The following is a 27,441-nucleotide window of genomic DNA, read 5'->3' as shown; positions in this document are numbered from 1 at the left end:
AATAGCAGAACTATGAATGAGTTTGTTGTTAATGTTGGTTATATTTGGGAACAAGTTTTAGTTATGTAAGACTATTATACTAGCTTTAAATAGTATAGTAGTCTAATAGTAGACCAATAACTTAATGTATGGCAATAAGAAAGGGCGTACTTTTAAGAGTACAACTGCAAGTAGATAATGCTCCAATCGAGCAAGTGAAAGTGAAAACATTCAAATACTTGGGAATGATTGTGAATGACCAATGGGATCCTCAACAAGAAAGAAAATGCCGTACCGAATTAGCAAGACATTTTTATTAAATTTAAACCGCTACTTTGTAACCGCAATATGTCCTTCAATCTCCGTTACAGAATGGTTAGGTGCTATGTATGGTCATGGTCCATATTGTTATACGGCATGGAGACATGGACGTTGAAAATATCTTCCATTAATAAGTTGGAGGCCTTCGAAATGTAGACATTGTGAAGAATGTTTCGCATACCATGACGACAGATAGGGTAAGAAACGAGGAAGTCTTAAGAAGAGCAAATACTGGGACAGAATTGGTCAACTTGACCAAGGCACGAAAAATTGGATACCTGGGCCATATCCTGAGAGGGGAAAAATACGCAATCCTTCAACTAATCATCCAAGGAAAGATTGATAGTCCAGAGAAATAAGATTTTTCTCGTGACACATCCCCCTCCAGGCCGAAACCAAATTTTTTGAGTAGTATGGACATCTATATTAATAACCTATATGTTTCCTGCAGCCGATTTTGATGATATTCATAGCTATAAACAAATGAAGATCAAAAAACGCTAAATTTTCGTTTTTTCGTCTATTACTAAAAAGTGAAGCATTTTAAACAAATTTGAGAGTAGGAAACTGATAAATCATATAAAAAACTTCAATATGGCGTTCACTTCATATGTCTATCCTTATTTGTTGCTTAGAAAATTGCAAAATAAATCATAAATTTTGAGATTTTATAAATGTTCATAACTTATGTAAAAATTAAGTTATAACTTTCTTATTACACAAAATACTGAGACTTCTGGTGCTTAAATTATATTCTCAATTTCAAAGCAATTGGTCAAATAGTTTAAAAGTTATTTAATTTGTTTATTCCAAATTAATTTTTTTTGCAACACTATAAGTCAGAAAACGATGAGGTTACAGTAATACTTCGGACAGTTTATGAAAGAAGAAGATTTAGGCTATTAACTTAATTTAAAAAAAAATGACAAAAAATAATTATAAATAGTGTAAAATTATTTTGCAAGATCATATCGATTTTTTGCTTATAAACAATTAGAATAACTTTTTAACCGTTACCCATAGAAAAATTATTGTTCCATATTTAGAAAGACTAAATTTTTATATACATTTAGAAAGAAAACCAATTGTCCTACGACAATTAGGGACAAAGTTAGCCCCCTTCTTTTTTTAATTCACGGCAGCTTTGTTTATAACAATTAAGAAATAAAATTAGCCGCATTTGAAAGAACATACTTCAAAGTTTTAACATACCAAGTATACAAAAGATTTGCTTTCAAGGAAATCGTCCACAAAGCTTAAAATTTTGGCCCTTAAAATCGGCCGCTTTGAAACTTGGGATAGCGATGAGAGGGGGGAAGGAGCTGTTAACTGTATCTCTGGTTCTCGATTATTTATTTCGTTGTTTCTTTTTTAATTTGTATGTACTTTTTACGTACATTACGAATATGCGTTATTTAAATAAACTAAATGTTATATACAACATCAAATTTGTTCAAAAAATTTATTTTCAATTTTTTGAATAATATTTTATGTAACTTTTATTGTAAAACGTACATATTAGTTATACAGGGCGTAACAAAAATTCAGTCGTTTCATTTCCTGTACCGCATTATCCAGTTATCCTGCTGCATATACAGGGTGTAACAAAAATACAGGTCATAAATTAAATCACATATTCTGGGACCAAAAATAGATCGATTGGTCCTAACTTACCTTAATACAAATGTGCACATAAAAAAAGTTATAGCCCTTTGAAGTTACAAAATGAAAATCGATTTTTCCAATATATCGAAAACTATTAGAGATTTTTTATTGAAAATGGACATGTATCATTCTTATGACAGGAACATCTTAAAGAAAAATTTTAGTGAAATTTTTGCATCCCATAAAAATTTTATGGGGGTTTTGTTCCCTTAAACCCCCCAAAATTTTGTGTACAACCCAATTAAATTATTATTGTGGTACCATTAGTTAAACTCACTGTTTTTAAAACTTTTTTGCCTCTTAGTATTTTTTCTATAAGGCAGTTTTTATCGAGTTGCGGCTTATTTTTTAATATGTTTACATAAAAATTTTATGGGGGTTTGTTCCTTTACACCCCTCAAATGTTTGTGTACGTTCCAATTGAACTATTACTGCGGTACCATTAGTTAAACACAATGTTTCTAAAACTTTTTTGTCTCTTAGTATTTTTTCGATAAGGCACCTTTTATCAAGATGTGGCTTCTTTTTTAATATGGTTCAAAATATGCCTAAAAATGTAAATTATAAATAATAAATTTTCATACGATTACCAAGTCTTCATAATCGTACTTAACCATATTATACAAATATGTGGTGGATTTGACGAATATTTAAAATATCTCAATAAAAACTGACTTTTCGAAAAAGTACTAAGAGGCAAAAAATTTTAAAAACATTGCGTTTAACTAATAGTACTACATTAATAATTTAATTGGAACGAACACAAAAGTTTGGGGGAGTTTAAATGAACAAAACCCACATAAAATTTTTATGGGGTGTCAAAATTTTACTATAATTTTTTTGTAAGATGCTCCTGCCATAGAAATACCACATGTCTATTTTCAATAAAAAATCTCTTCTATATATTGGACAAAATCGATTTTCATTTTGTGAATTCAAAGGGCTGTAACTTTTTTATGTGCATATTTATACTAAGGTAAGTTAGGTTCAATCGAACTATTTTTGGTCCCAGAATATGCGAAGCAATTTATGACCTGTATTTTTGTTACACCCTGTAATTATTATATTACTAATCCTATTCAATTATTCCTAAATCTAAAATTGGCTTATAACATTAAATTGAAAATAAAAAATCTCAAATAAACTAGGATTTATTTCTTGATAAACATGCTACTAGAACTAGATAAACGAAAAATGAAATGGAACAAAATTAGAGAGAGGATAAAAAGAACAAAATTATTTTCAGAAATTTTCTACAATATTGTAATCATTGTCTCTTACAACATTGAAAGTTATAATTTTAAGATTGCAAAAAAACAAAAATTAAGATATTTCATACATTTTGGTATGATAGCAAGACTATTAAAATAAAATTAAAGGAGGTTTATCTAGGAATACTTGTATTTTTATGAAAAACGTAACAATTATCAGTTACCCATTTATTATAAGTTTTTGTAAAGTCAAGTGCATACAACTCCTATAATTGCCAAAAAAGTAATCCTAAAAATATCGTAAAAGAATTTCCAAAAATTGTTTAGACAATTTACATAGTTAATTAAATAACAACGTTATTAACAAAAAACATATCCGTAACGTACGCAAAGAGTACATACAGATTAAAAAAAGAAACTCCAAAATAGATAATAGAGAAAGATTGAGGTTTTGATAATCGAAGTTCATAAACTATTTATATCTCTGTACTAACAAGTACTCGGTGCAACCAGTTTTGCAAGAGCAGATAGTTTATTTTAATAAAATATCTGATATAAAGAAGATCTGTTGATCGGATCGGCACTAACGGTTCTTAGCTTAATTTCCAACCCCAATCAATTACGTTTATCTCTTTTTTGGTGGTTCTGTAACTTCAGTTTTTCATTCATCTAATAGCATGTTTACTAAAAAAATAAAACCTAGTTTATTTGAGATTTTCTGATTTCCATAGACCAATACTATTTTTAGAAACCATCGAATGGGATAATTTATTTTTTCATACTTTAAATTATTACTAAGTTTAATAAAAACTATGTATTATTATATTATTCATAAATATGTATGTTCTGTGATTAAAATTACTTCAAATTTTATTAAAAAAAATTGAAAAAAAAATTGTTTAAACAAATTTGATGGTGTATATAACAATTAATTTATTTAAATAATGCATACTCGTACTGTACGCAAAAAGTACATACAAATTAAAAAAAGAAACGTCGAAATTCATAGGCGAGAACAAGAGATACAGCTAACATTTCCTTCCCCCTTCTCATCGATCTCCCAAGTTTCGAGGCCGGCCGATTTTAAGGGTCACATTTTGAAGCTTTGTGGACGATTTGTTTGAAAGTATATATTTTTTATATTTGGTACATTAAAACTCTGAAGTATTTTCTTTCCAATCTGACTGATTTGATTTCGAAATTGTTATAAAGAAAGCCGCTGTGAATTAAAAAATAGGGGGCAGCAACTTCGTCCCTAATTGTCCTAGGACAATTTTTTCTTTTTTAAATTTGTATAAAAATTCAGTCTTTCTAAATGTGAAAAAATAACTTTTCTACGGGTAGTGGTTAAAAAGTTATTCTAACTGTTTATAAGCAAAAAATCGACATGTTCTTGCAAAATAATTTTGCGATACTTAGAATTATTTTTTATCATTCTTTTTTAATTAAGTTATTAGTATAAATCTTCTTTTTTCATAAACTATCCAAAGTATTACTGTAACTTCATCATTTTCTGACTTATAGTGTTACAAAAAAAATTAAATTGGGATAAACAAATTAAATAACTTTTAAACTATTTGACCAATTATTATGAAATTTAGTGTATAATTTAAGCACCAGAAGTATCAACAATCCGTGTAATAAGAAGATTCTATGTTCATTTTTACATAAGTTATGAATATTTATAAAAACTCAAAATTTATGAATTATTTTGCAATTTTCTAAGCAACCAATAAGGATAGACATATTCAGCGGGAGCCATAATGAAGTTTTTTATATGGTTTATGAGTTTCTTACTTCCAAATTTGTTTAAAATGCTTAGCCATTTGGCAATAAACGAAAAAAGCGAAAAGTTAGTGTTTTTTGATCTTCAATTGTTTATAACTAAGTATATCATCAAAATCGGCTGCAGGAAACATATAGGTGATTATTATAGATGTCCACACTACTCAAAAAATTTGGTTTCGGCCTGGAGGGGGTTGTGTCACCAACAGGCTATTTTTTTTCCTTATTTCTCTGAACTATGAGGGCAAGAGTGAAATAGGTCGCAAACAAATGTCGTGGCTGCGAAATATAAAGAACTGGACAGGCATAACAAACAATGGCAAACTTTTGCATGCCGTAAAAGACAGACGTCTGACCTTCAGATAATTTGCCAACGTACTATAGGTACAGTATAATTTAAATAAAACAAAAGTGATGACCAATCAAAATATCACAATCAACTTAGTTGGAAGTGAAATCGAAAGTGTCGAAGAGTATACAGGGTGTTTCATTAAAAATTGTCCATATAGTAACTGCAGAAACCTTAGCACAAAATACGAAGATTTAATCTAAACCACTTAATTAAAATGTGGCTGCTTACTGAGTTACAGGGTGTTTTATCTAAAACTTTATTAATTATTTGTACCCAGTACTTTAAAACTATTTTACGTATCCTTATCATACTTGGCATAAAGTGTAGGTATTGTACTTCTTCTTCTTGTAGTGCCTATCCGTTTCATATGTTGGCGACCATCATGGCAATCTGTACTTTGCACATTGCTGCTCTGAAAAATTTGTAGTGGTTGTGTTGAACGACGTGCGTAGATTTTTCAGCCACGAAATCCTTCGCCTTCCCGGTCCTCGCTTTCCCTCTACTTTTCCCTGTAAGACCAGTTGCAGCAGTCCATATCTTTCACTGTTCCTCATGATGTGGCCGAGGTATTCGATTTTGGCTGTTTTTATTTTGATTAACAGCTCTTTTTCTTTTTGCATTCTCAGCAAAACACCCTCATTAGTAACGTGGTCGGTATAAGATATCTTCAGGATTCGACGATAAAGCCACATCTCAAAAGCCTCAATTTTCTTGCAGTTGGCGTCTGTGAGAGTCCACGACTCAACTCCGTACAACAGTATAGGAAAGATATAACATCGTAGTAATCTGACTTTTACATTACATTGTACACCCTACGAAATTATGATAAACAAACGTTTCTACCTACTACCAGAGGCGTACGATAGGGGATAGTGAATGGTTGACTCATCCCAAATTCTACACCACTGGCGGAATTGCTATTTTTGCGCAATATTTGGATTCTCCAATACTTTATATGTAAATGATGTACTCTTCATTAGTAACGATGAAGTCATTATTTTTCGAGATATTTGAATTTGAAAATGAAACGGCACAGCAATTTTGTGCTATGCATTGTGCCCCTTCATTTTTAACTTTAAATATCTCGAAAACTAATGATTTTATTGTTACTAATGAATAATACATCATTTACATAGAAAGTATTGGAGCTAATATCGAAAAATTAGCTAAAATAGTAATTCCGCCAGTGACGTAGAAGGTGGGAAGGGTCAACCATTCAATTTCCCCTGTCGTACGCCTCTGGTAGTAGTCAGAAAAGTTTATTTAACATAATGTATTAGTGTTTACACTACCTACAAATAGTTAATATTTAACCCAAATCACTTAAATAAAATGTGGCTCCTTATTGAGTTGCAGGATGTTTGATTTAAAATTTTAAAAATGACCTATTTGTACCCAGTACTTTAAAAGTATTTGACATATCCTTATCATACTTGCCAATAAGTATAGGAACTGTGTATCCTGCTAAATTATGTTAAATAAACGTTTCTCGCTACTACCAGAAGCGTACGACAAGGGGAAGTGAAAGGTTGACCCTTCCCAAATTCTGCGCCACTGATGGAATTGCTATTTTAGCATAATTTTTAGATTGTCCAATACTTTCCATGCAAATAACAAACTCTTCATTCGTAACAATAGCATCCTTAGTTTTCGAGATATTTGAAGTTAAAAATGAACGGGCACAGCACATTAAATCAAAATAGCTATGTCGTTTCATTTTCAACTTCAAATATCTCGAGAACCGAAGCTAATGGCTTTATAGTTACGAATGAAGAGTATATTATTTACATAGAATGTATTGGATAATTGTAAAAGTTGTACTAAAATAGCAATTCCGCCAGTGGCGTAGAATTTGGAAAGGGTCAACCTTTCACTTTCCCCCATCGTACGCCTCTGGTAGTAGCCAGAAAAGTTTGTTTAACATAATTTAGTAGAGTGTACAGTATCTACACTTGCTGCCAAGTATGAGAAGGATATGTCAAATGGTTTTAAAGTACTGGATACAAGCAGTTTTTAAATTTTTAAATAAAACACCCTGTAACTCAGTAAGGAGCCACATTTTATTTAAGTGTTTTAGGTTGGACAGCAGTAGGAAGACTCAGTGATGTGTTAAAAAAACAAAAAGATACCAATAAATCTAAATAAAAGGGTATGCAACAGTTGTATTCTACCACTTGTGATTTATGGAATGGAGACCATGACACTTACAGAGGTATCAGCCAATAGATTGAGAACGACACAGATGGCGATCTAATGAGCTATGTTGGGAGTATCTCTGAGGGATCATATTTTTTTTATATATTTTATTGTCGTGAAAAATTTAACAATTTTATAGACAAAGCTTGCAAAAGTCATAAATAAAAAACAAGAACAAATACAATTTACTAAAATTATATAAATCGTCAATATAAATAAAATATAATGAAGTGAAACAAAAACAGTAACAATCTATTGCAAAATTAAAAAAAAATTGCAAATTGCATAATCTACCTTAAGAAATTTAATAAGTTAAGTTAACTGCTGCATATGACACTCAAATATAGATTAAGATTCTACTTATACATAAGAATACTCTATTTTCTTAGTTATTGGTTAAGAAACTCTGCTATTGAATAAAATGGTCTTTCAGATAGATAGGTTTTTGTCATTTTACGGAACTTGGGGAAAGATGTTGCAGATTTAAGTTGTAGAGGGAGATGGTTGTATAGTTTTTTTGCAGAACGTAATATAGATAACGATAATATAGACTAACTCATTGGACGGGATCGGAAAATCGATGTCAAAGGTAGAATTTCTGGTGCAATAGTCATGTCTAGGTCTTGCTGGAAAGACTTGTAGATGTTTACGAATTAAGTAAACAGTTTCTAAAATATATAAAGAAGGTACAGTTAGAATCCTGTGATCTTTGAAGTAGCTTCTGCAATGTGTTGTTCTTCTGAGGCCAAACAGATATCTTATTGCTCTTTTTTGTAATTTAAAGTAACATCGGATTGGGCAGCTGTAGCAGAACTCCAAAAAGAAAGACCATTTCGAAGATGGGACTCGAACAATGAAAAATATGTTATTTTGGAAGAGGCTAAATTCATTTCCTTCGAATCAGATCTTATTGCAAAGCAAGCTGAGGATAGTTTCTTGCTTAACACATCGATATAAAGGGACCCTTTAAGGCTGCTATCTAAAAAAATACCAAGAAACTTTACAGAATGAACGATACTGACCTGGTTATTATGAAGAGGTAGGGGTTGAAGAGCTCCTTTATAGGAAAATGCTACTGTTTTATCTACGTTAAAAAAGAGTAAGTTAGAATTCGACCAGGATCTTATTGTGAGTAGATCAGAAGTTATAGTAGCATGAAGAGTTGCGATATTTGAGTGGCTCCAAGTGATACTGGTATCATCAGCAAAAAGAAAAACTTTTCCATCGATTTTTAAACTAGTGATGTCATCAATAAAGATAAGGAAAAGTAGAGGATCCAATACTGAACCTTGTGGTACCCATATACAACATTTTTGAGACTAGAGTCTGTATCATTTGCTCTAACCAGTTGTTTCCTATTATCCAAGTAAGATTGAAACCAGTCTAAACAAATACCTCGAATTCCATAGAAATCTTGTTTTTTTTATCAAAATGTCGTGATTTACACAATCAAAAGCTTTGGCATAATCACAAAAAACAGTGGCAGTGTGCAGATTATTGTTTAATATTTGATAAACCTAATGTAGTACAGAAAACATGGCATCGGTGGTACATTTATTATTTAAAAAGCCGAACTGATTTTGTAATAAAATGTTGTTGTTAGCGAGAAAGGACATAAGTCGGGCTTTTATGAGTCTCTCAATAATTTTGGAGAGTACCTATAGTAATGCAATAGGTCTATAATTGCACCCTTATGAAGAGGAATAATGATGGCTGTCTTTAGGCACTCTGGAAATTTACCTTTCTCAAAAGAGGACTCCCAACACATCTTCTGGGAGATTTGAGAACATTTTTATGGATAGACCATCGGTACTACAGGAAGATTTGCTTTTGATGCTATTGATTGTTTGGATCAGTTCAGATTTATCAACCGGTCTTATAAAGAAAGAATTCGAGACCTTTCTTGAATTAGGAAGAAAGGAAATGGGATCTTGTTGTGGCACAAAAGTTGATGTTATATTTTTACTGACATTAACAAGGTATTCATTTAGATTTTCTGGGTCTGGAAGGGAAAATGTTTGAGCTATGTGAGTTTTATTTCGAAGATCGTTTATTATGGACCAAATTTCTTTTGCAACACTTTTAGAACGTCTCAAACGATTTTGATAGTGCAATTTTTTAGCTGATTTTATAAGTTTTAAAAAGATTGCCTGTACTTGGTGATATATTCAGTAACAGAGATGTTGGTAGTAAATTTCTTGATGTACAGTACTGAACGCATACCTTTGGCTGATATGCGGACACCTTTGGTAGCCCAGGGATTGCGATGTTTGGCTTAATTGTGATAAAAGGAAATGCTTTATTGAAGATACAGACAAGCTTATTCAAAAAATCACTGAAATTGTAATCGACGTCCACAGAAGGAAAGTGCCACTCAGAGGTTAAGCATAAATTTTGGAATTTACGAAACTTCCGAGCGGAAAAAATCCTGCCTAAACGTCGAGTTTTCGAGGAGGGCTTGCTGAAGATGTTAAACTTCGTATAAACTGCTTCATGATCCGATAATCCCGCATTAACAGTTGTAGCGCAGACATCACGGGGTGAGAAATCTGAGACAATATAATCAATTATGGTAGATGAAGTGGGATATTTGTATAGCACAAGCAGCAGCATAATTAAAGTTGAATTCCCCGCATAAAATGTTTCTGCCTTTATCTAACAAATTAAGCAGGTTCTGAAAAAATAGTTCCACGGAAGTGTCAGGTGATCTATAAATGCAAATAATATAAATATTAAGGTTCTTACTGTAAACTAAGGAAAACTCAAAGAATGCTTCACTTAATAGAAAGCCATATTTTGTTGCCAGAGGAAAATTATTATTTGTAGAAAGAATTAGGGGGCCCCCATGGGCTGAACTTGGACGATCATACCTAGCAATAGTGGAATATTTTTCTACAAAAAAAGGCTCGTTGACTTCAAGCCAGTGCTCAGTAACCGAAACTATCGGGGGAAACCCTAGTTCCTCTAGAAATAGAAATAATTCACCATTTTTATATCTTATAGAACGAATATTAGTCAGAACCATTATAAAGTTGTTATCACTAAAATAATTTGAGGATTCTAGTCCCTCAGAACACGTCGTGATGTTTAAAAATTTCGTCTTGGAGAGACAGCGGAATAGTAGTTTCAGTGGCATTCCCCTGATTTTTGCAGATGAATAATTCTTTCCGAAGTGAAAAAGGACCTAAAAGCAGCAAGATCAGCGTCTACCTCATCTGCACCAATTCCATAAGCATCGTTAAATTCTAGAAGAATTTTTCGTAGATCTTCAGTCTTAGTAGGAAGTCCTTCGGAAGCCAGAAACAGTTTAACACTTGTGTTGGTATATCCATCATAAAATACTGAAGCAGGTTGGTCGTGTAGAAAAGCAAGATGAAGTTAATGACCTTTAAAATATCCGGTTCCCTTAATCTGGCTAAGAGATATCGACTGTCAGAGTTATTGGTTAATCTAACTCTTGGTGGGGTCAATGGATCCAGATTTATCGATGGTTCTAAAGTATCTTTTGTAATGAAATTAATATGCGTATGGAACGGATTCTTAGATTTGCAAATTTCGATGGCCTCTTTATCTGTATGTATGTTTGTGCTTTGAATTTCATCTTTGTTGTTGCATAAACTGGTTTTTAAATTTTTCAGGCTAATAGGACTTCTGATATTCTTCGGATTCTTATGTGACTCAGATGAAAGCGTTGGTTCGGAATATGAAGATTCAATAGCCCATTTAATGTTTACACCAGGTGGCCAAATGTCCTTATTAAATAATAGGTTAATAGATGTTCTAGATTTTATACCTATTTTGAATGAAGAACCAGTTGCAGAGTCGGCATCATTAAGGAGGGCATAACATCTTATATATTCCTTGATACCTAGCTTATCTTTAATATAGTGAACCACTTGTATAGGGGTGTATATTGGGCTCAAGTTACTAATACCTACAAAGGGGCATTTATCTACTGTAATTTTTGACTTTTGCTCTGGACTTGCTTCGAAATGTTGAGGCTCTTCAGTTTGGGTATTTGAGGTGACATAACATGTATTTTTCTCCTCTTTTTTTGTTGGTATACGAAATGAAGAAGTGCGAAGAAGGACGAAGGTGGAAGATGTAATTGGAAGAATTGCGCAAATAAAATGGAACTGGGTAGGACACGTGGCACGGCAAGACAACGACAGGTAGACGAGGAACACTGTACATTGGAGACCTCGCGAACACAATCGTAGTAGAGGAAGACCACAAAAACGATGGCTAGACGACATCAAAGCCAAAGTAGGGCGAAACTGGCACCAAATAGCACAAGACAGAGAAGAGTGGAGAGCTCATGGGGAGGTCTTTGTCCAAGAGTGGATGCAAACAGGCTGAATAAGAAGAAGACTATTGGTACACGACCCCATAAGAAGAAGAGTAGACCAGGGAATTTGGAAAAAAGTAAATCGATAAATACAGAACCTAACGACTTGCAACTTTTTGTATTGTGATAACTTGAAAACTGTAAAAAATTTCAATTCTCTTTCTAGTAATATAAACATTACTATAATAATTTATACAGGGTGGCCAAAAAAATAATTTTCATATTAAATTAAGTCACACAAAAAGAAAAAGGTATGTGATTTGTTTAATTCAAAATCCATTTTACTGCTGTCAGAAAACAGAAAAGAATATTTATACACATCGTATCTCGCTTAAATCAGATGTTCAAACTCCCATAGAAGCAGGTGGGTGGCAGTTTAACATTGAATTTAAGAGAAAAGCAATGTTTATTTGTGAAATAAACATTTTTTTTTCTATTTTCTGACAGCAGTAAAATGTTTTTTGAATTAAATAAATTACATACATTCTTCTTTATGTGTGAATTAATTTAATTTAAAAATAATTTTTTTTGGTTACTCTGTATAAAAATTATGGTAATGTTTATATTAGTCAATAGAGAATTGAATAACCTTTCAAACAAGCTGGCACACGATCCCTATTCCCAATTAAAAAAATCATCGATTACGTCATCACGCTCAGATGGATGGCGTCACTAGTATGATTCATACACCAAAAAATCATAATTTAAAAATAAAAATCAACCTGTTTCGGGATTTCTCACCAAAATCTCCCATTCTCGAAAAAATGAATTTATTCCATAATTTTGTGCCTCTCTGTAATTTATACGTATACATATACAAGACGTATTATATTATTAAAACGTTTTAGAATTATCTATCAGTTAAACAGACTTACAAAGGGATGTGTTGGTATGTTGTCTCTAACAGTAAGCCTAGTTTGTGCCCTAATCGTAAATCAGTTCATACACATGGTAAGTATTATAATTTTTATTAATATTTAAAGACGTTTATTTATTTTTTTAATGTAATAAATTATATATAAATATTTATTGCAATTTTTCATCAATTATCATATACATGGCATTACTTGGTATGGTGGGGGAGCAAAGTATGCTAAATGTGCAGTCACTCGAGCGCTTTGGGGACCTATTGGGTTGTGAAAAGTAGGTCCTAAAACCAAAAAAAGTTAAGTAAAGTTTTCCATTTTAGTGGGCGCTTGCCATTTTTTAATTTAATTTTCCATTTCCAACAATGGTTTTTTCCAATTATAAAGTCATCTATCCATAATTCGAAAAAATATTTCGAATAAATGTTACTTATTTTTACGTAAGGAATCCAAATCTGCAATAAAAAATGAGGGTTCCCATTTAAGATTTTAAAGTAACCCCCCACCCCACCTCGGTGGGAGGTCGTGTTTGGTGCTATTCGATAGATTTTTTAAAAATATTGAATAAGTGTATTTTACAGTTTTTCGATCTGATGTTCATTTCGCGAAATATTTTTTAGTTTTTCGATCTGTCATTCATTTCGCGAAATATTCGCTTTTTTCTTGTGAAATTTTGGGACTCGCCCATTTCCTTACGGCTGGCTCAAATCGTCAGATTTTTTAAATATACACTCTTTTGCATGTACTTAACTTACATTATCTTAATCTGACAATTTCGAGTTTTTTTAAGGGTAGATTATTTTTTTCGGGCCCCCCTTAACTAACTCCCCTGTGTTAAGAGCCAATATATGGTAGAGGTACATCTACAGGGTACCAGGTTTCTCCCCATATGATAATCTGACGCGCTCGAGTAACTGCAAAAATCCCCGCTTGGGCTCCCCTACCAGTAGTTGTGTACCTAAAAAATGTTAAAAAAATAGATTTTTTTGAAAAAAATTATTCAAAAAGTTTATAAGGAAAAATTGACGATACTTTTCTCAATTATTTATTACTAATAAATTTATGTTTTATTCAGTTTTTAAACCAATTTGAAAGTTATTTAATGGTCTTTCATTTGACACCTGTAGAATAGTTCTAACATTATTTTTTTCTGACTTATGTTATTGCAAAAAAAGCTCTCTGGGATAAACAATTTGAATAAAATTTAAACAATTGAATGAATCACTTTGAAATTTTTGTCACATATTAATCACCAAAGAACACTCATTTGACAAAAATTTCATAGCGGTACACTTATTTTTACAATAGTTAATGCGAAATTAATTTTTTTTGAAATTTCGACCTTTCTTCGCAATTATACTAACAATAAATGAGTGTATTAAACTTTGTAATACGCCATTTTAAAGCTTTTTCCATTCTCTCGAAGATTTCTGTACTAAGAAAACCATAAGTTTTACTGTTTTCCATTATTTTGCAAAAAAAGAAAAAAGACCGTTTTTGACGCTAAATTGTTTATAAATAAAAATGGCCGCCAGATTCTACCCAGGAAATAGTTATAATTTGTCCTTATAGGTATTACCTGTCGAAAAAACAGCCAGTACGCTGGCTGTTGAAGTGTCACAAACAGGGTATATTTTTGTCTTATTACCCTGCCCTACCTGTAAAAGTGAATTGTTTAATTCTTGTGTTTACACATTCGTCTCTTGTTCAACCGCGTTGAAGATTGGACGCTAAAAGTGAAAATATTGAGCATGTTCAATTCTTTCAATGCCATTAAAAGACAACATTCAATAAAATTGAATGATTCACTTTTATGTCTACGTGGATCAATTTGGTTGTTTCATCCAAACTGATATATAATTACTAAAATTACTAGACAGTTATGTCTGAGATTAGCGAACCGACTATACCACTAATCTAACAAGTACTAACGAGTTGGCTGCAAAACGATATACAGGGTGTCCAGAAACTCCTAAAACAAACGAAGACCGGAGATTACTCAGATGATTTTAAGACAATTTAACCCAATTCACCTAGTCCAGTGGTCGGCAAAGTGCGGCTCCGGAGCCGCATGTGGCTCTTTAGCTCCTTAGATGCGGCTCTGGCACAAATATCTACGGAAAGCGCAATAATAGTTTCATTATTTAAAAAACTTGGTAGGAAAAACATTACCTAAATCTTATTCCGATAAATTAGATTTATCAAACTTACAAACTTTAGCATTTGTCAAAAATCCTCTTGATGCTACGATAACTGAGTTGAAATTTTTGCCTTTTGAAATTGGCATTAATATCTTTGAAATACAATTTCTGGATTTAAGAACAAGGAGGTACGGCGCCCTAAATTCGAACGTCTTTGTTTCGAATTGAAAATATTGAAAAAGAAAAATATTCACAACACAAGTGGTCTGCTTTGAATGACCTGGAGAAGGAATACATGATAGTAGTGTTCCTGCTTCTTATGATCAGCTGAAAAAGCTCACTTTTGCTGTTCTTTCCCATTTCGGTTCTACATATCAACATTTATAAAAATGTGCGCCAAAAATTTTGTAAAAAATACATTGTTGTAGGAAATAAAACCTTACAAAACGAAAGAAAATAGAAGTTTCTACGATGATTAGAAACAAAGATATCCCCAAAAAACGAAAAAAACACGTTTTAATTTTGTGGCGGGTTACGGATGAGGCTAAGGTTTAAAAAAATTTTTTGGTCGAATACTTTTTGATGTAGAACATGTGGTTTTTTATTTTTGGAATAGTGCTGAGAGCATTTTTCACTATCTTAACCGACAAGACCCTTTAGTTTTAATTAGTGTAATAAAAGTTTGCTGAACAAGTAGATTTGGCTCCCAATTTTCTTTAAATTTGTTGAAATGTTCATATTTGGCTCTTTGGCTAAAAAGTTTGCCGACCACTGACCTAGTGCGAAAATGCTTTTTAAGGGATCTAGAGCTCTTTAAAGATGGCGTCTTGTGATTAGTTTTTTTAAAATACCTCCAGAACGCTACCATTTAAAAAAACGAAAACTTGTATGCCTATTTATTCTTCAGAGGTAAATCGATTCCATCTATTGCGAATGTATAGTAGTGGTCATAGGCGTCGGTTTTGGACAGGGCGTCGGTTATTTTATCGCATAACTTTTTTTGTTTATCTTTTAAGCAATATTGACCCTGGATTATTAAATTATGAGGTATTATATTACTAAAAGTTTCTCTTACTTTAAGTCGGTAAAATACACTGTATTCTATAAAAATCGATATGAAAATATTTCGTTTTTTGAATTTGAAAAAAATGTTCACAAAAAAAACTATTTAGAATAAGGAAAACTGGTACGTTTATTTATTTTCCAGACATGAATCGATTTCATCAATTCCGAATTTCTAGTACCCATCATAGGCGTCCGTTTTGTGTAGGTCAACGGTTATGGTATCGCACAACTTTTTTGTTTTGAATTTTTAAGCAATTTTGACACTAGATTATTAAATTATGAGGTATTCTAGTACTAAAAGTTATTATTGCTTTAAATCGGTAAAATACACCGTTTTATTTTGAAAATATTTTTTAAATTTTTCTCAAATTCAAAAAACGAAAAGTTTTCAAATTGATTTTTCTAGACAACGGTGTATCTTAGCGACTTTCATCAAGAGTACCTTTTAGTACCAGAACACCTCACAATTTGTTATTGCAGTATCATAAATGCTTAAATGTTAACGACAAAAAAGTTATGCGATAAAATAACCCTTGCCCTACCCAAAACGGACGCCTATGACCGGTACTAGAAATTCGCAACTGATGCAATCGATTTATCTCTGGAAGATAAATAAGTTTACCAGTTTTCGTTTTTCTGAATAGAAGCGTTCTATAGGTATTTTAAAAAAACTAATTACAAGACTCCATCTTTAAAGAGCTCTAGCTCCCTTAGAAAGCATTTTCGGACTAGATGAATTGAGTTCAATTGTCTTAAAATTAACTAAGAGATCTCCGGTCTTCATTTGTCGGGATATTTTCTGAACGCCCTGTATGACTAACACTTATTTGGAGGCAAAGGGATATAAGCGTACTTATATCCAATGGCTGCCAAATGATAAACAAACTATTTTCAGGATATAAGTGAAATATCCATATATGTCACTACTGGTTTTAAATTCACTTGTATCCTTTGACCACAACATTAAAATGGATATTGACTATCTATTTCTGTACTTATCTCCAACTTGACCAAAATTGCACTTATACCCCTTGGCTTCTAGACGCCTCAATAAAATATGGCAGAACGTCTGGTTATCAAAATAAAAGCTATTTTAGCTAACCAAAATATTTCTATTAAAAGTGCCATTCATTCTGGTGCCCTAAAACAAAGACACCGCATCATTATTTTTTGTTTTTGTATCTTGTCCTCTAGTCGTAATTACATATATACATATATTTTCTTATGTTTTAGAATAGACCACTTGCCGCATTTATGCATCTTATGGGGTGGATTTGGTCTTTCGCTGCACATTGCATTACTGGCCAACAAATAATTAACCAGGTAAAATTTGTTAAATGATGTGACCAAAGATTAAACGTATCCTGCCATTTTTTTGTACCATTTTACATTTTAATTGATATACTATATACTGGGTGTTTTACGCAGAATAGCATAAACAGTGTGTCTGCGTAACTTGGAACCATATGGGAAACTTTTTTTATTATCAATTTTACGAAAAAAAGTTATTCCTCATAAAGTGCTCTGCATGGTCCAAAACCTAAGATTTAAGGTATAATTGCAGTTAATACTCATAATTTTATCCGTCCTATGTTTATGTTAGTAGGTATGTAGTTAATATTGTAACTCGTATATGTTTTTTCATTGTTGTCTTCCAAAATTTCAGTGATTTGGACGATATTAAATAAATATAATACCTACAAAACTATTATTTTTCTTTTCTTATCAAATATTTTATTGTGATTTCAGACAGAGAGCATTACAACAAATATAGTTTGCTCAAAGTGGTACACCGCTGATATAAGTGTTAAGAAAGATGTTCTCTTCATATTATTAAGTACTCAAAGACCCTTTACGCTTAATGCATTGCCACTAGGAACTTTAAACCTGGAACTACTGTTACTGGTACGTATGAATATGTTGAGTAGTTGAAGGTTGAAGGAAGTAAGTTTTATTGGCAAAATAATCAACTTTCAGTATTTTTTGTTTAAAGATATTAAAGAGAGTTTAACACTAGAAGCACCAGAGCGGTCGTTTTGACTGCTTTCTATTTTTGACCCTCTGTATTACTTATTCCTAGTTGTTTTAGAAAGTTGATAATTTAGGACTTTTCCTAGATCTACTGGAGGTTTATAATTCCTCCTTTACATGTACTTAGTGTAATTACTTCTTGAGATGTGTTAATATATACCTAGAAGCACCAGGGCGGTCATTTTGACTGCTTTCTATTTTTGACCCTCTGTATTACTACTTGTTCATAGTTATTCTAGAAACTTAAAAATTTAGAATTGGAAAAGACTGCAAGACTTGTACACACCTCTAAATAGGTCAAAACGGCAAACAGGTGTATGTTTTCAAAAAACTTGATAGTGTGTAAAAAATATTTTATTATCAGCTAAGTACTTTCGACACATAACGTGCCATCATCAGAGCTTCCTAAAAGGACATATTTAAGATAAGATTTTTTTTATATAAAAATGAGTGAAAAACCTACGTCCTCTTATAAAACCTTCATAGAAGAGCAATTGCTAAACGACACAATAAAAAACATGGATACTGGGCAAAAGCCACAGATACAGGGTATAATAACCCTTTAAAGTGAATAAAATCACATCTAAATTCTTTTATTAATTAATAAGACAACATGGCTGAGTCAAACCCTTTTGAGCCCACGTGAACAGCAGATCAGCTGAGGAAGACTGTCATTTATTAAAATGATAAAGAAGGAACTACAATCTTATGCGACCGCTATGTTCATAAATATTAATTAAAAATTGAAAATGACTAAAAAGCCATGTATAGGTTAAATGAGTTTAAAGTTAAGATACTAAATTTTAAAGTTAAATTTTCAAAAAATTTCTATTATTACTGTTGAAGTGAAACGTTAACATTTGCCATAGCCACTCACCCCCACCTCTTATTTACAAAGGTAGAGTTACACTTGTGAAATCAAATATTCGCAGAATTTTGCGGAGAATACGATGATCGGATTTTCAGTGCCCTTTCATTATGTTTTTGTAAAATTTTGATTTTTAAAATTTTTGATATTCAATTACGCCCTCTAGCGGTGGACTTACAAATATGAAAATAATTTCCAGGCTTCTCTCGAGGCAACTTTTTTATAAAAAATTTTTCCCACAGCTGTACTATAAACGGCTCCTGAGATATGGCCGAGAGCCATTCTTATTGGGACACCCGGTACAAGCAAAATTAAACAATTTATTTTGTTACTACATAAATTGTGCTTAAATAATTAAATAATTTATTTAAATTAACTAAATGTCTTTTGTTAGTAGGTATTAACTCAATATAGGTTTTTTTTTCAATTAAAAACGATACGAAAACGACTGGCGATATAAAATTCTAATACCCGTGATCTTGACCGCTCCGGTGCTTCTAAGTATGCAAAAATATTGGTGCTTCTAGTGTTAAAGAAATAATGAATGGGTTGCATGTGTGAGTCCATACTAAGTTAGTAATAAATGAAAGACGTTCTCACAGTCATTTATTTATTTATATCGGACGACCGGTTTCGCTGTCTATAATTTACACAGCAACCTCAGGCCCCAGTTAAAGATTCAAGGTTAGGTATAAGATACAAGCACCACGATGGGTGACGAATATAAATATATTAAATATGTAATGAACACATATATGTAATGTTACTAATAATAATTGATCTCTGAGTTTAGGGTTTTTTACAATGAAAATCACGATAAATGATCGAATGGTGTATTTCGTGTTTAGCATACAAAAGATCATCGCTAACTAACTAAAAACATATGCTAATAACATTGTTTGCATGTCCTATTCGCATCTGCTAAACATTAAAATACAAACAAAACACTCAAACGACACAAATTAGGGCACTAGGGCGACTAAAACCATGCAGTTACCGCTTTCTTGGCACGCCATGTGTCGGTGGGTGGCACTCTTCACGTTCCAGCATCCCTTAGGTAAGCTCCGCACAAGGGGCTGGTTTGTTACAGTCTCCTCCCCTGGCTTTGAGCTCGTTAGAAGAGAGGCCAGCAGAAGACATGGATTTCTTCCTGGGGCATCATCGTCTTCATCTTAGCACCACAGGTGTTGGAGCTTCCTTCACGTTTATAGGAGGTAACCGTTCCGATACCACGGCATTTTCATCCGGATCAACTTCCACGTCGTTCACTTGCTGACACTCCGATCGCCAGTCTATGGTGGACATACAAAATGTTCGCTTCGCGGCTTGTATCATGTCGTCCATACGCGGTAACGAATACGAGCCACTAGTCGTTATGGCGTTTAAACTTTGATAGTCCACGCAAAGCCTCGTGCTGCCATCTTTTTTCGGCACTAATAGTACCGGCGCGGCCAAAGCACTTCCGTATTCTTCGACGATGTATTCCCCCAAAGGCCTATCCAACTCGCTTCCAAGCACTTCTCTCTTGGTAGGCGACACCCAGTAAAGTGGTAGTGAATTTGGTGCGCCATTTCCCGTATTAGCATAGCCGACAGTCTCTCCCCCCATTCTGAAGTTATTCTTCCATCTTCTTTCGTTGGGTCGAGCTCGTTCATAATTTAGAGCTATATCTACGGAAGAGAAATCTATCGAGGATGTTTCCGTATGACTACACACTGGGCAGTTGGCTCTAATGAATCCCGGTTTACCACAACCGTAACAAGTTAACAGGGTGTTTAGGCTATTGCGTGGAGAATTCGAAGTAATTGCTCCTCGACAAATGGTTCGCGGTACACACAATATGCCGGTTTTTTCGGACCCAACGTAATTCTCAGTAAACGAAAAAGTTCCTTTCATGTCGAAATAGTATCTTTAACGCCTTGATACCATATTGCCGCGAAATTATCGAAAAGCATCGTGATTGCCCGAAATCTATTTTTGTCAGACACTAATGCACAATCTTTATAGATTTCTACGGCGCTAATAAAGGCATTTACGTCGGTGTCCTTGTTTCCGTCAAAGTGCGAATGGCATTTCGACAAGTTTCCACTTTGGAATGATGGCGAAGTTTGAGCACTTTGTACCGACAATCTCGACAAAAGCTGTTAAAATTGTACATTAGTCAACACTACGTTTTGAGTCATGTCTCTAATGTTTATATTCACAGATCTATTTGAAAAACCAGAGTTTGACTTGGAATGATTTATCGCACTCAAATGTTCAAGGTTTTGCGTGGAATGCAAATTGTACAAATGATTTGACATGCAAAAATTTGAAAGTACTTGCCAGAAATAGCTGTGTCCACGTTTGGATAAAAAATACCTCTAGCACCTTTGCAATTGCAATTTTTGTAATCGCTTTATCTTTGAATATTTGAAACAGTATGTATTGTTTGGATATATTTTCGTTTATTCTATTCTTTATCTATAATTGTACTTATTTATATCTACACTTCTCCAAGAAACTAACGCACCACCTTAAACATTGGTCATTTTTAATGTCTCATATTTCCTAAACCTGTTATCCGATTTAAGTGATTTTTTTAATATGTCATAGCCGTATCCTTGAACAATCTCGCTGTAATAATATTGTTGCTAGACAGGTAAATTGTCATTGTATACCGGCTGTATACCAAAAAAACTGAGATTTTTTCTCAAAGTTCGGGTCACTCTGTAGAATATTATAGCATTTATAAAATAGTGAAATTAAAACACAACTATAGCCTGATGGTTTCTTAATATTCTATTGTTTTATTCATTCGCTTATGTAGGATAATAAAAAATTAGGTAATACTTTAAGGTGATACAATAGCGATCAACAGGTAGCCAAAACGCGTTCCAAGATTGCGGCTGTAATTTTGAATATTTTTTCGAGATATTTGGCACACGTATTCGTAATATAATAAAGAATGGCGGTACAGAGCCCAATTTGAAAAATATATTAATATGTGGAAATTACTCTGTAATTAAATACAATATTAAAAAAACGAGCCTGTACCGCCATTAAGAAGAACAAAAAAATAAAGTTTCTTCAAATAAACTTTTTTATCCGATGCATAGAATTTGTGTCATTTTGGAACTACTAATGAAATAAACAATTTTAGTAGTTCCAAAATGACACAAAATCTAGGCATCGGATAAAAAAGGTTATTTTTGAAGAAAGTGTATTTTTTGTTCTTCTTAATGGCGGTACAGGCTCGCTCTTTTAATATTTTATTTAATTACAGAGTAATTTCCACATATTAATATATTTTTCAAATTGGGCTCTGTACCGCCATTCTTTATTATATTACGAATACGTGTGCCAAATATCTCGAAAAAATATTCAAAATTACAGCCGCAATCTTGGAACGCGTTTTCGCTACCTGTTGATCGTTACTGTTTCCTCTTAACAACTAGTCTGATTTTTCATCAATACAGGGCGTTTTTAAATAAGTATGGCAGACTTTAAGGGTTAATTCTGCATGAAAAAAAATGACAGTTTGCTTCATAAACGTATGTCCGCAAATGCTCCGTTTCCGAGAAAGGGGGTGTTGATATTTTTCTTACAAACTGACGATTTATGTATTGCTCTAAAACTCGTTGATATGTGCAAATGAAAGTTGGTGGGTTTTAAGAGGTAGTTATTGTGCATTTTTTAACATACAATTAAGAATTTTATGTTCACCATTGGCGCACATACGGATCATATTACCCGTATGCGCCCAAACGGTGGATATTAAATTCCTAATTGTATAACAAAAATGCGCAATAACTACCTCTTAAAACCCACCAAAATTAATTTGCATATTTTAACCGGTTTTAGGGCAATAAATAAATCGTCAGTTTTAAGAAAAATTTTAACACCCCCTATCTCGGAAACGAAGAATTTGCGGACATACGTTTATAAAGCAAACTGTCATTATTTTTTTCATGTAGAATTACTCCTTAGAGTTTGCCATACTTATTTAACAACACCCTGTATATTGACGAAAAACAAGACTAGTTGTTAAAGTACCTAACGTTTTTATTATTCAACATAAGCGAATGAATCAAAAAACAGAATGTTAAGAAAACATGAGGCTATATTATGTAGTTGGGATTTAATTTCAGTATTTTATAAATGCTAAAATATTCCACAGGGTGACGCGAACTTTGAGAAAAAATCAAAGTTTGATTGGTACACCCGGTATACAATGACAATTTACCTGTCTAGTAACAATATTATTACAGCGATATTATTAAAGAATAAGGCTATAACATATTTAAAAAATCACTTAAATCGGACAACAGGTGTTATGAAATTCGAGAACTCAAATATGATCTACTTTTAAGGTGGTATAAGTACGTTAATTTCTTGGAGAAGTGTATTTGCCGGCCGCTCGCCGTTATATCATAAGCACAGAGCTTTTTCTTTGTTTAATCTCATTTTCAATGTTCATTCATCCTTGCATTGAAAAAAACTGAATCTGTTTTCAAACAATGAGTCTCGACAATTCAAATCTATTTTTCGACTTTGGTTTATTAGAGTTTATTAGGTTTATTATTATTATCTATATTTGGGTGTTATACGCAGAACTTATTAGTTCCTAAGGTTGTATTATGTAATTTGCAATTTAGTTAAATTTTGCAATAAATTGTTTTGTTTTATTTCATTATATTTTATTTGGTATCTACTAATATTGACGATTTATGCAATTTCAGTAAACTGTATTTGTTATTGTTTTTTCCTGACTTTTTGTAAGCTTTGTCCATAAGATCGTAAAATTTTCAGTGGCAATAAAACATGTTTCTATTTTATACAAGCGTTTTTGCTTCTTTTGTCGCGGGGGAAAAGGGCCCCGCGACAAACTTTGATATGGGGCCCCCGTGGGGCTAGCTACGCCACTGAACAATATGTCGACTAATTATATACCGAAGCGAATTATGTCCGAATACTATAATTACCGACTCACTGTGTTACTTGTAGACAAACAATAGGTCCACAATAATTGTATCGGAATATGAAATGTAATTAGCAAAGCACTTAATTATTTTTAACTTGTGTTAACGATCTTATAGTGAGAATAGTCCGATTAAGCTACCGAAACTCACTTTTCACATAAACACCGGCGAAAGAGGGTCCAAAACTAAGTAATTTAATAATTCAAATATTGAATTCATTACTACATTTAATTTAATAATTATTATTTATGAAACACGCTTTTTCTAAGGCGATTTTCATTATAACTACCAAAACACAGCAAAACTAGCTTTATTCACCGATAATTTTCAAATAAACGCCACGAGTTGGAGACCAGATAAAAGATACAAGAGCTACGATGGGTGACAAATTATTACATAAATTAAAATAAAAATGTATACCATTTTTATTCAGTTGCCATGCGAAGGCAAAACAATCTTACTTTTCAATTAGAATACGGAGTGCAATCCAGCTCTCTGAATCGCGATTTTCGATTCTCATTGGAATCTCATCGGAGAGAGCGCAGGCTTGTTCTCCATATAATAACTGACCAGTACCGAGAGCTTTTCCCACACATTGCAACTGAAACAAATAGGGTAGGTGACTAGCGTCATCTGGCAATTAAAAGATAAAGTTTTTCAATCCTAAAAGCAACATTAATAATATTGAAAATATTAAAAATATTACTTAAAGATTTTTAAATTGAAAAACTAATTGGTACATTTTCCTGGTGACACCTCCAAGGCTTCTAAAATTTGCAAGCCAAATGGATGCTGCAGTGAAGACAAAGGAAAGGAATTCTACACTATGCAATTCACATCCCCGTCTGCAGCTTGGTAAAGTTCCAACGGAAAATGCACCTAGTTACTCTACGGAGTAATACGAATATAAAATAAAAATGTATACCATTTTTATTCAGTTGCAATGCGAAGGGAAAACAATCTTACTTTTGCGGAGTGCAATCCAGCTCTCTGAATCGCGATTTTCGATTCTTATTGGAATCTCATCGGAGAGAGCGCAGGCTTGTTCTGCATATCCTAACTAACCAGCACCGAGAGCTTTTCCCACACATTGCAACTGAAACAAATAGGGTAGGTGACTAGCGTCATCTGGCAATTGAAAGATGAAGTTTTTCAATCCTAAAAGCCAAAATCAATCCCAAAATCCAGTTAGGATATGGAGAACAAGCCTGCGCTCTCTCCGATGAGATTCCAATAAGAATCGAAAATCGCGATTCGGAGAGCTGGATTGCACTCCGTATTCTAATTGAAAAGTAAGATTGTTTTGCCTTCGCATTGCAACTGAATAAAAATAGTATACATTTTTATTTTATATTCGTGTTACTCCGTAGAGTAACTAGGTGCATTTTGCGTTGGAACTTTACCAAGCTGCAGACGGGGATGTGAATTGCATAGTGTAGAATTCCTTCCCTTTGTCTTCACTGCAGCATCCATTTGGTTTGCAAATTGTAGAAGCCTTGGAGGTGTCACCAGGAAAATGTACCAATAAGTTTTTCAATTTAAAAATCTTTTAGTAATATTTTTAATATTTTCAATATTATTAATGTTGCTTTTAGGATTTAAAAACTTCATCTTTTAATTGCCAGATGACGCTAGTCACCTACCTTATTTGTTTCAATTGCAATGTGTGGGAAAAGCTCTTGGTACTGGTCAGTTAGTATATGGAGAACAAGCCTGCGCTCTCTCCGATGAGATTGCCTTCGCATTGCAACTGAATAAAAATGTATACATTTTTATTTTATATTCGTATTACTCCGTAGAGTAACTAGGTGCATTTTCCGTTGGAACTTTACCAAGCTGCAGACGGGGATGTGAATTGCATATAGTGTAGAATTCCTTCCCTTTGTCTTCACTGCAGCATCCATTTGGCTTGCAAATTGTAGAAGCCTTGGAGATGTCACCAGGAAAATATACCAATAAGTTTTTCAATTTAAAAATCTTTTATTAATATTTTTAATATTTTCAATATTAAAAATTGAAAAACTTCATCTTTTTATTACATAAATATATTGGTAGCCGAACACATACAGGTGCAAAAAAGTCGATCCACTTAAAAATTTGATTATTTTTGATGTCTCGAATTTTCTAAACCTGTTGTTCGATTTAAGTGATTATTTTACCATGTTATAGTCATTAACAATATCGCTGTAATAATATTGTTGCTACACAGGTAGACTGTTATTATATACCGGATGTACTAATCAAACTGTGTTTTTTTCTCAAAGTTCGCATTACCTGGTAGACTATTCTAGCATTTATAAAATACTGAAATTTAAACCCAACTATAGTTCTTAACATTCTGTTTTTAGACTCATTCGCTTATGTTGGATAATAAAAAAATTTAGGTACTTTAACAACTGGTCATGTTCGTCATCAGTACAGGGTGTTTCTAATAAGTGTGACAAACTGTAAGGGGTAATTTTACATGAGAAAATAATGACAGTTTGCTTTATAATCATATGTTCGCAAACGCTTCGTTTCCGAGATACGGGATGTTTATTTTTTTTTACAAACTGACGATTTATTTATTGCTTTAAAACCAGTTAAGATATGCAAATCAAATTTGGTGGGTTTTAAGACGTAGTTATTGCACATTTTTGGACATACAATTAAGAATTTTATATTCACCATCGGCTTGCATAGGGTAATATCGTCCCCTGAATACTATAACTAGGTAACTTGAAAATAGTCGTTTCTCAGGATATCAATTTAAAGTTTTGAGCAGAAAAAAAAATCACAAAATGATAGCAGAACTTGTGCATTTGGTTCTAAAATGATAGTATATTAAATGAGCTAAAATCTTTTTATTGGTAACAACAAAAATATTATAATTTCTTGAAACAAATTTGATAAAATGTGAGATATCCACTTGTAGCACTAACACAAATAGACAAAAATCGACATATATAGTTTTAATAAGTTAATAAATATAAGAATAAAGAAGAAGTATAAGAACAAAAATAAGTTTTTATTAGTTCAATGTAGTACAAGATACATTTATAAACATATTAATATAATAATTATAGAAAACATAAGTTACTCACTATTGCTTATTTCACTTTCAGAATCTGCGTTAGGTTTTCCGCGTGTATCCCCCACAAAAGGAAGGTTTTCGTAGTAATGTCTATATTCGTTTGAAAGTGCCGGAGGATTCATGTGAAAGAGTGATATAAGATCATTATACTTTGCTAACTGAATCGGTATTTTAGATTGATACAAGGGTCTCAGAGAATTTAGTGAAGTAGCTCTAGTTTTCCTTATGCAGTTTAGAACTCTGAAATCGTCGTCAAAGTTTTCTTTAAATCTAAGAATAAAAGGGGCTGATTTAGAAACATGCATCCAACACATCTTCTGCCAACGCACTGGTTGGCGGTTCTGATCTTCCTTTCTAAAAATCATATTCCGTTCTGCATGAGTTTTCCAGTCAAGTATTTGCTCCTGTGTTAAGTCGTGTACAATATACGGTTTATCACCCTTTCGTCTAGCGCACTTAGCAATAGTTTTCCAGTCTTGAGGCCAGTTTGCTTTACCAACCCTTTTAAGTTCCGTAGAAATAGCTGAGTGCATAGAGTCGCACTCCATTTGGCTATGTCCCACCGTTAAGAACATGAGA

The 27,441-nt window shown here is 32.8% G+C and overlaps 1 protein-coding gene across 1 annotated transcript; it reads left to right on the top strand.

Annotated features, from left to right (window-relative positions):
- The first annotated feature begins 11,578 nt into the window (after nucleotides 1–11,578).
- LOC126890211 (uncharacterized) lies at nucleotides 11,579–17,861 on the top strand. Its single transcript, XM_050659065.1, has 3 exons — nucleotides 11,579–11,613; nucleotides 12,706–12,808; nucleotides 17,679–17,861. The coding sequence occupies exons 1-3, from the start codon at nucleotides 11,579–11,581 to the stop codon at nucleotides 17,859–17,861; spliced, it is 321 nt and encodes a 106-aa protein (XP_050515022.1).
- Nucleotides 17,862–27,441: the final 9,580 nt, after the last annotated feature.

This window comes from Diabrotica virgifera, chromosome 8, assembly GCF_917563875.1.
Source record: "Diabrotica virgifera virgifera chromosome 8, PGI_DIABVI_V3a".
Classification (NCBI taxonomy): Eukaryota; Metazoa; Arthropoda; class Insecta; order Coleoptera; family Chrysomelidae; genus Diabrotica; species Diabrotica virgifera.
This window is presented reverse-complemented; position numbering and strand designations above follow the sequence as displayed.

Bases quoted from the DNA above. Each gene is read 5' to 3' on its own strand.
- LOC126890211 (XM_050659065.1), top strand. From the start codon at position 11,579: ATGAAGAAGTGCGAAGAAGGACGAAGGTGGAAGAT. The intron at 11,614-12,705 runs GTAATTGGAAGA...AAAACGTTTTAG, and splicing joins GAAGGACGAAGGTGGAAGAT to AATTATCTATCAGTTAAACA. The intron at 12,809-17,678 runs GTAAGTATTATA...TTGTGATTTCAG, and splicing joins TAAATCAGTTCATACACATG to ACAGAGAGCATTACAACAAA.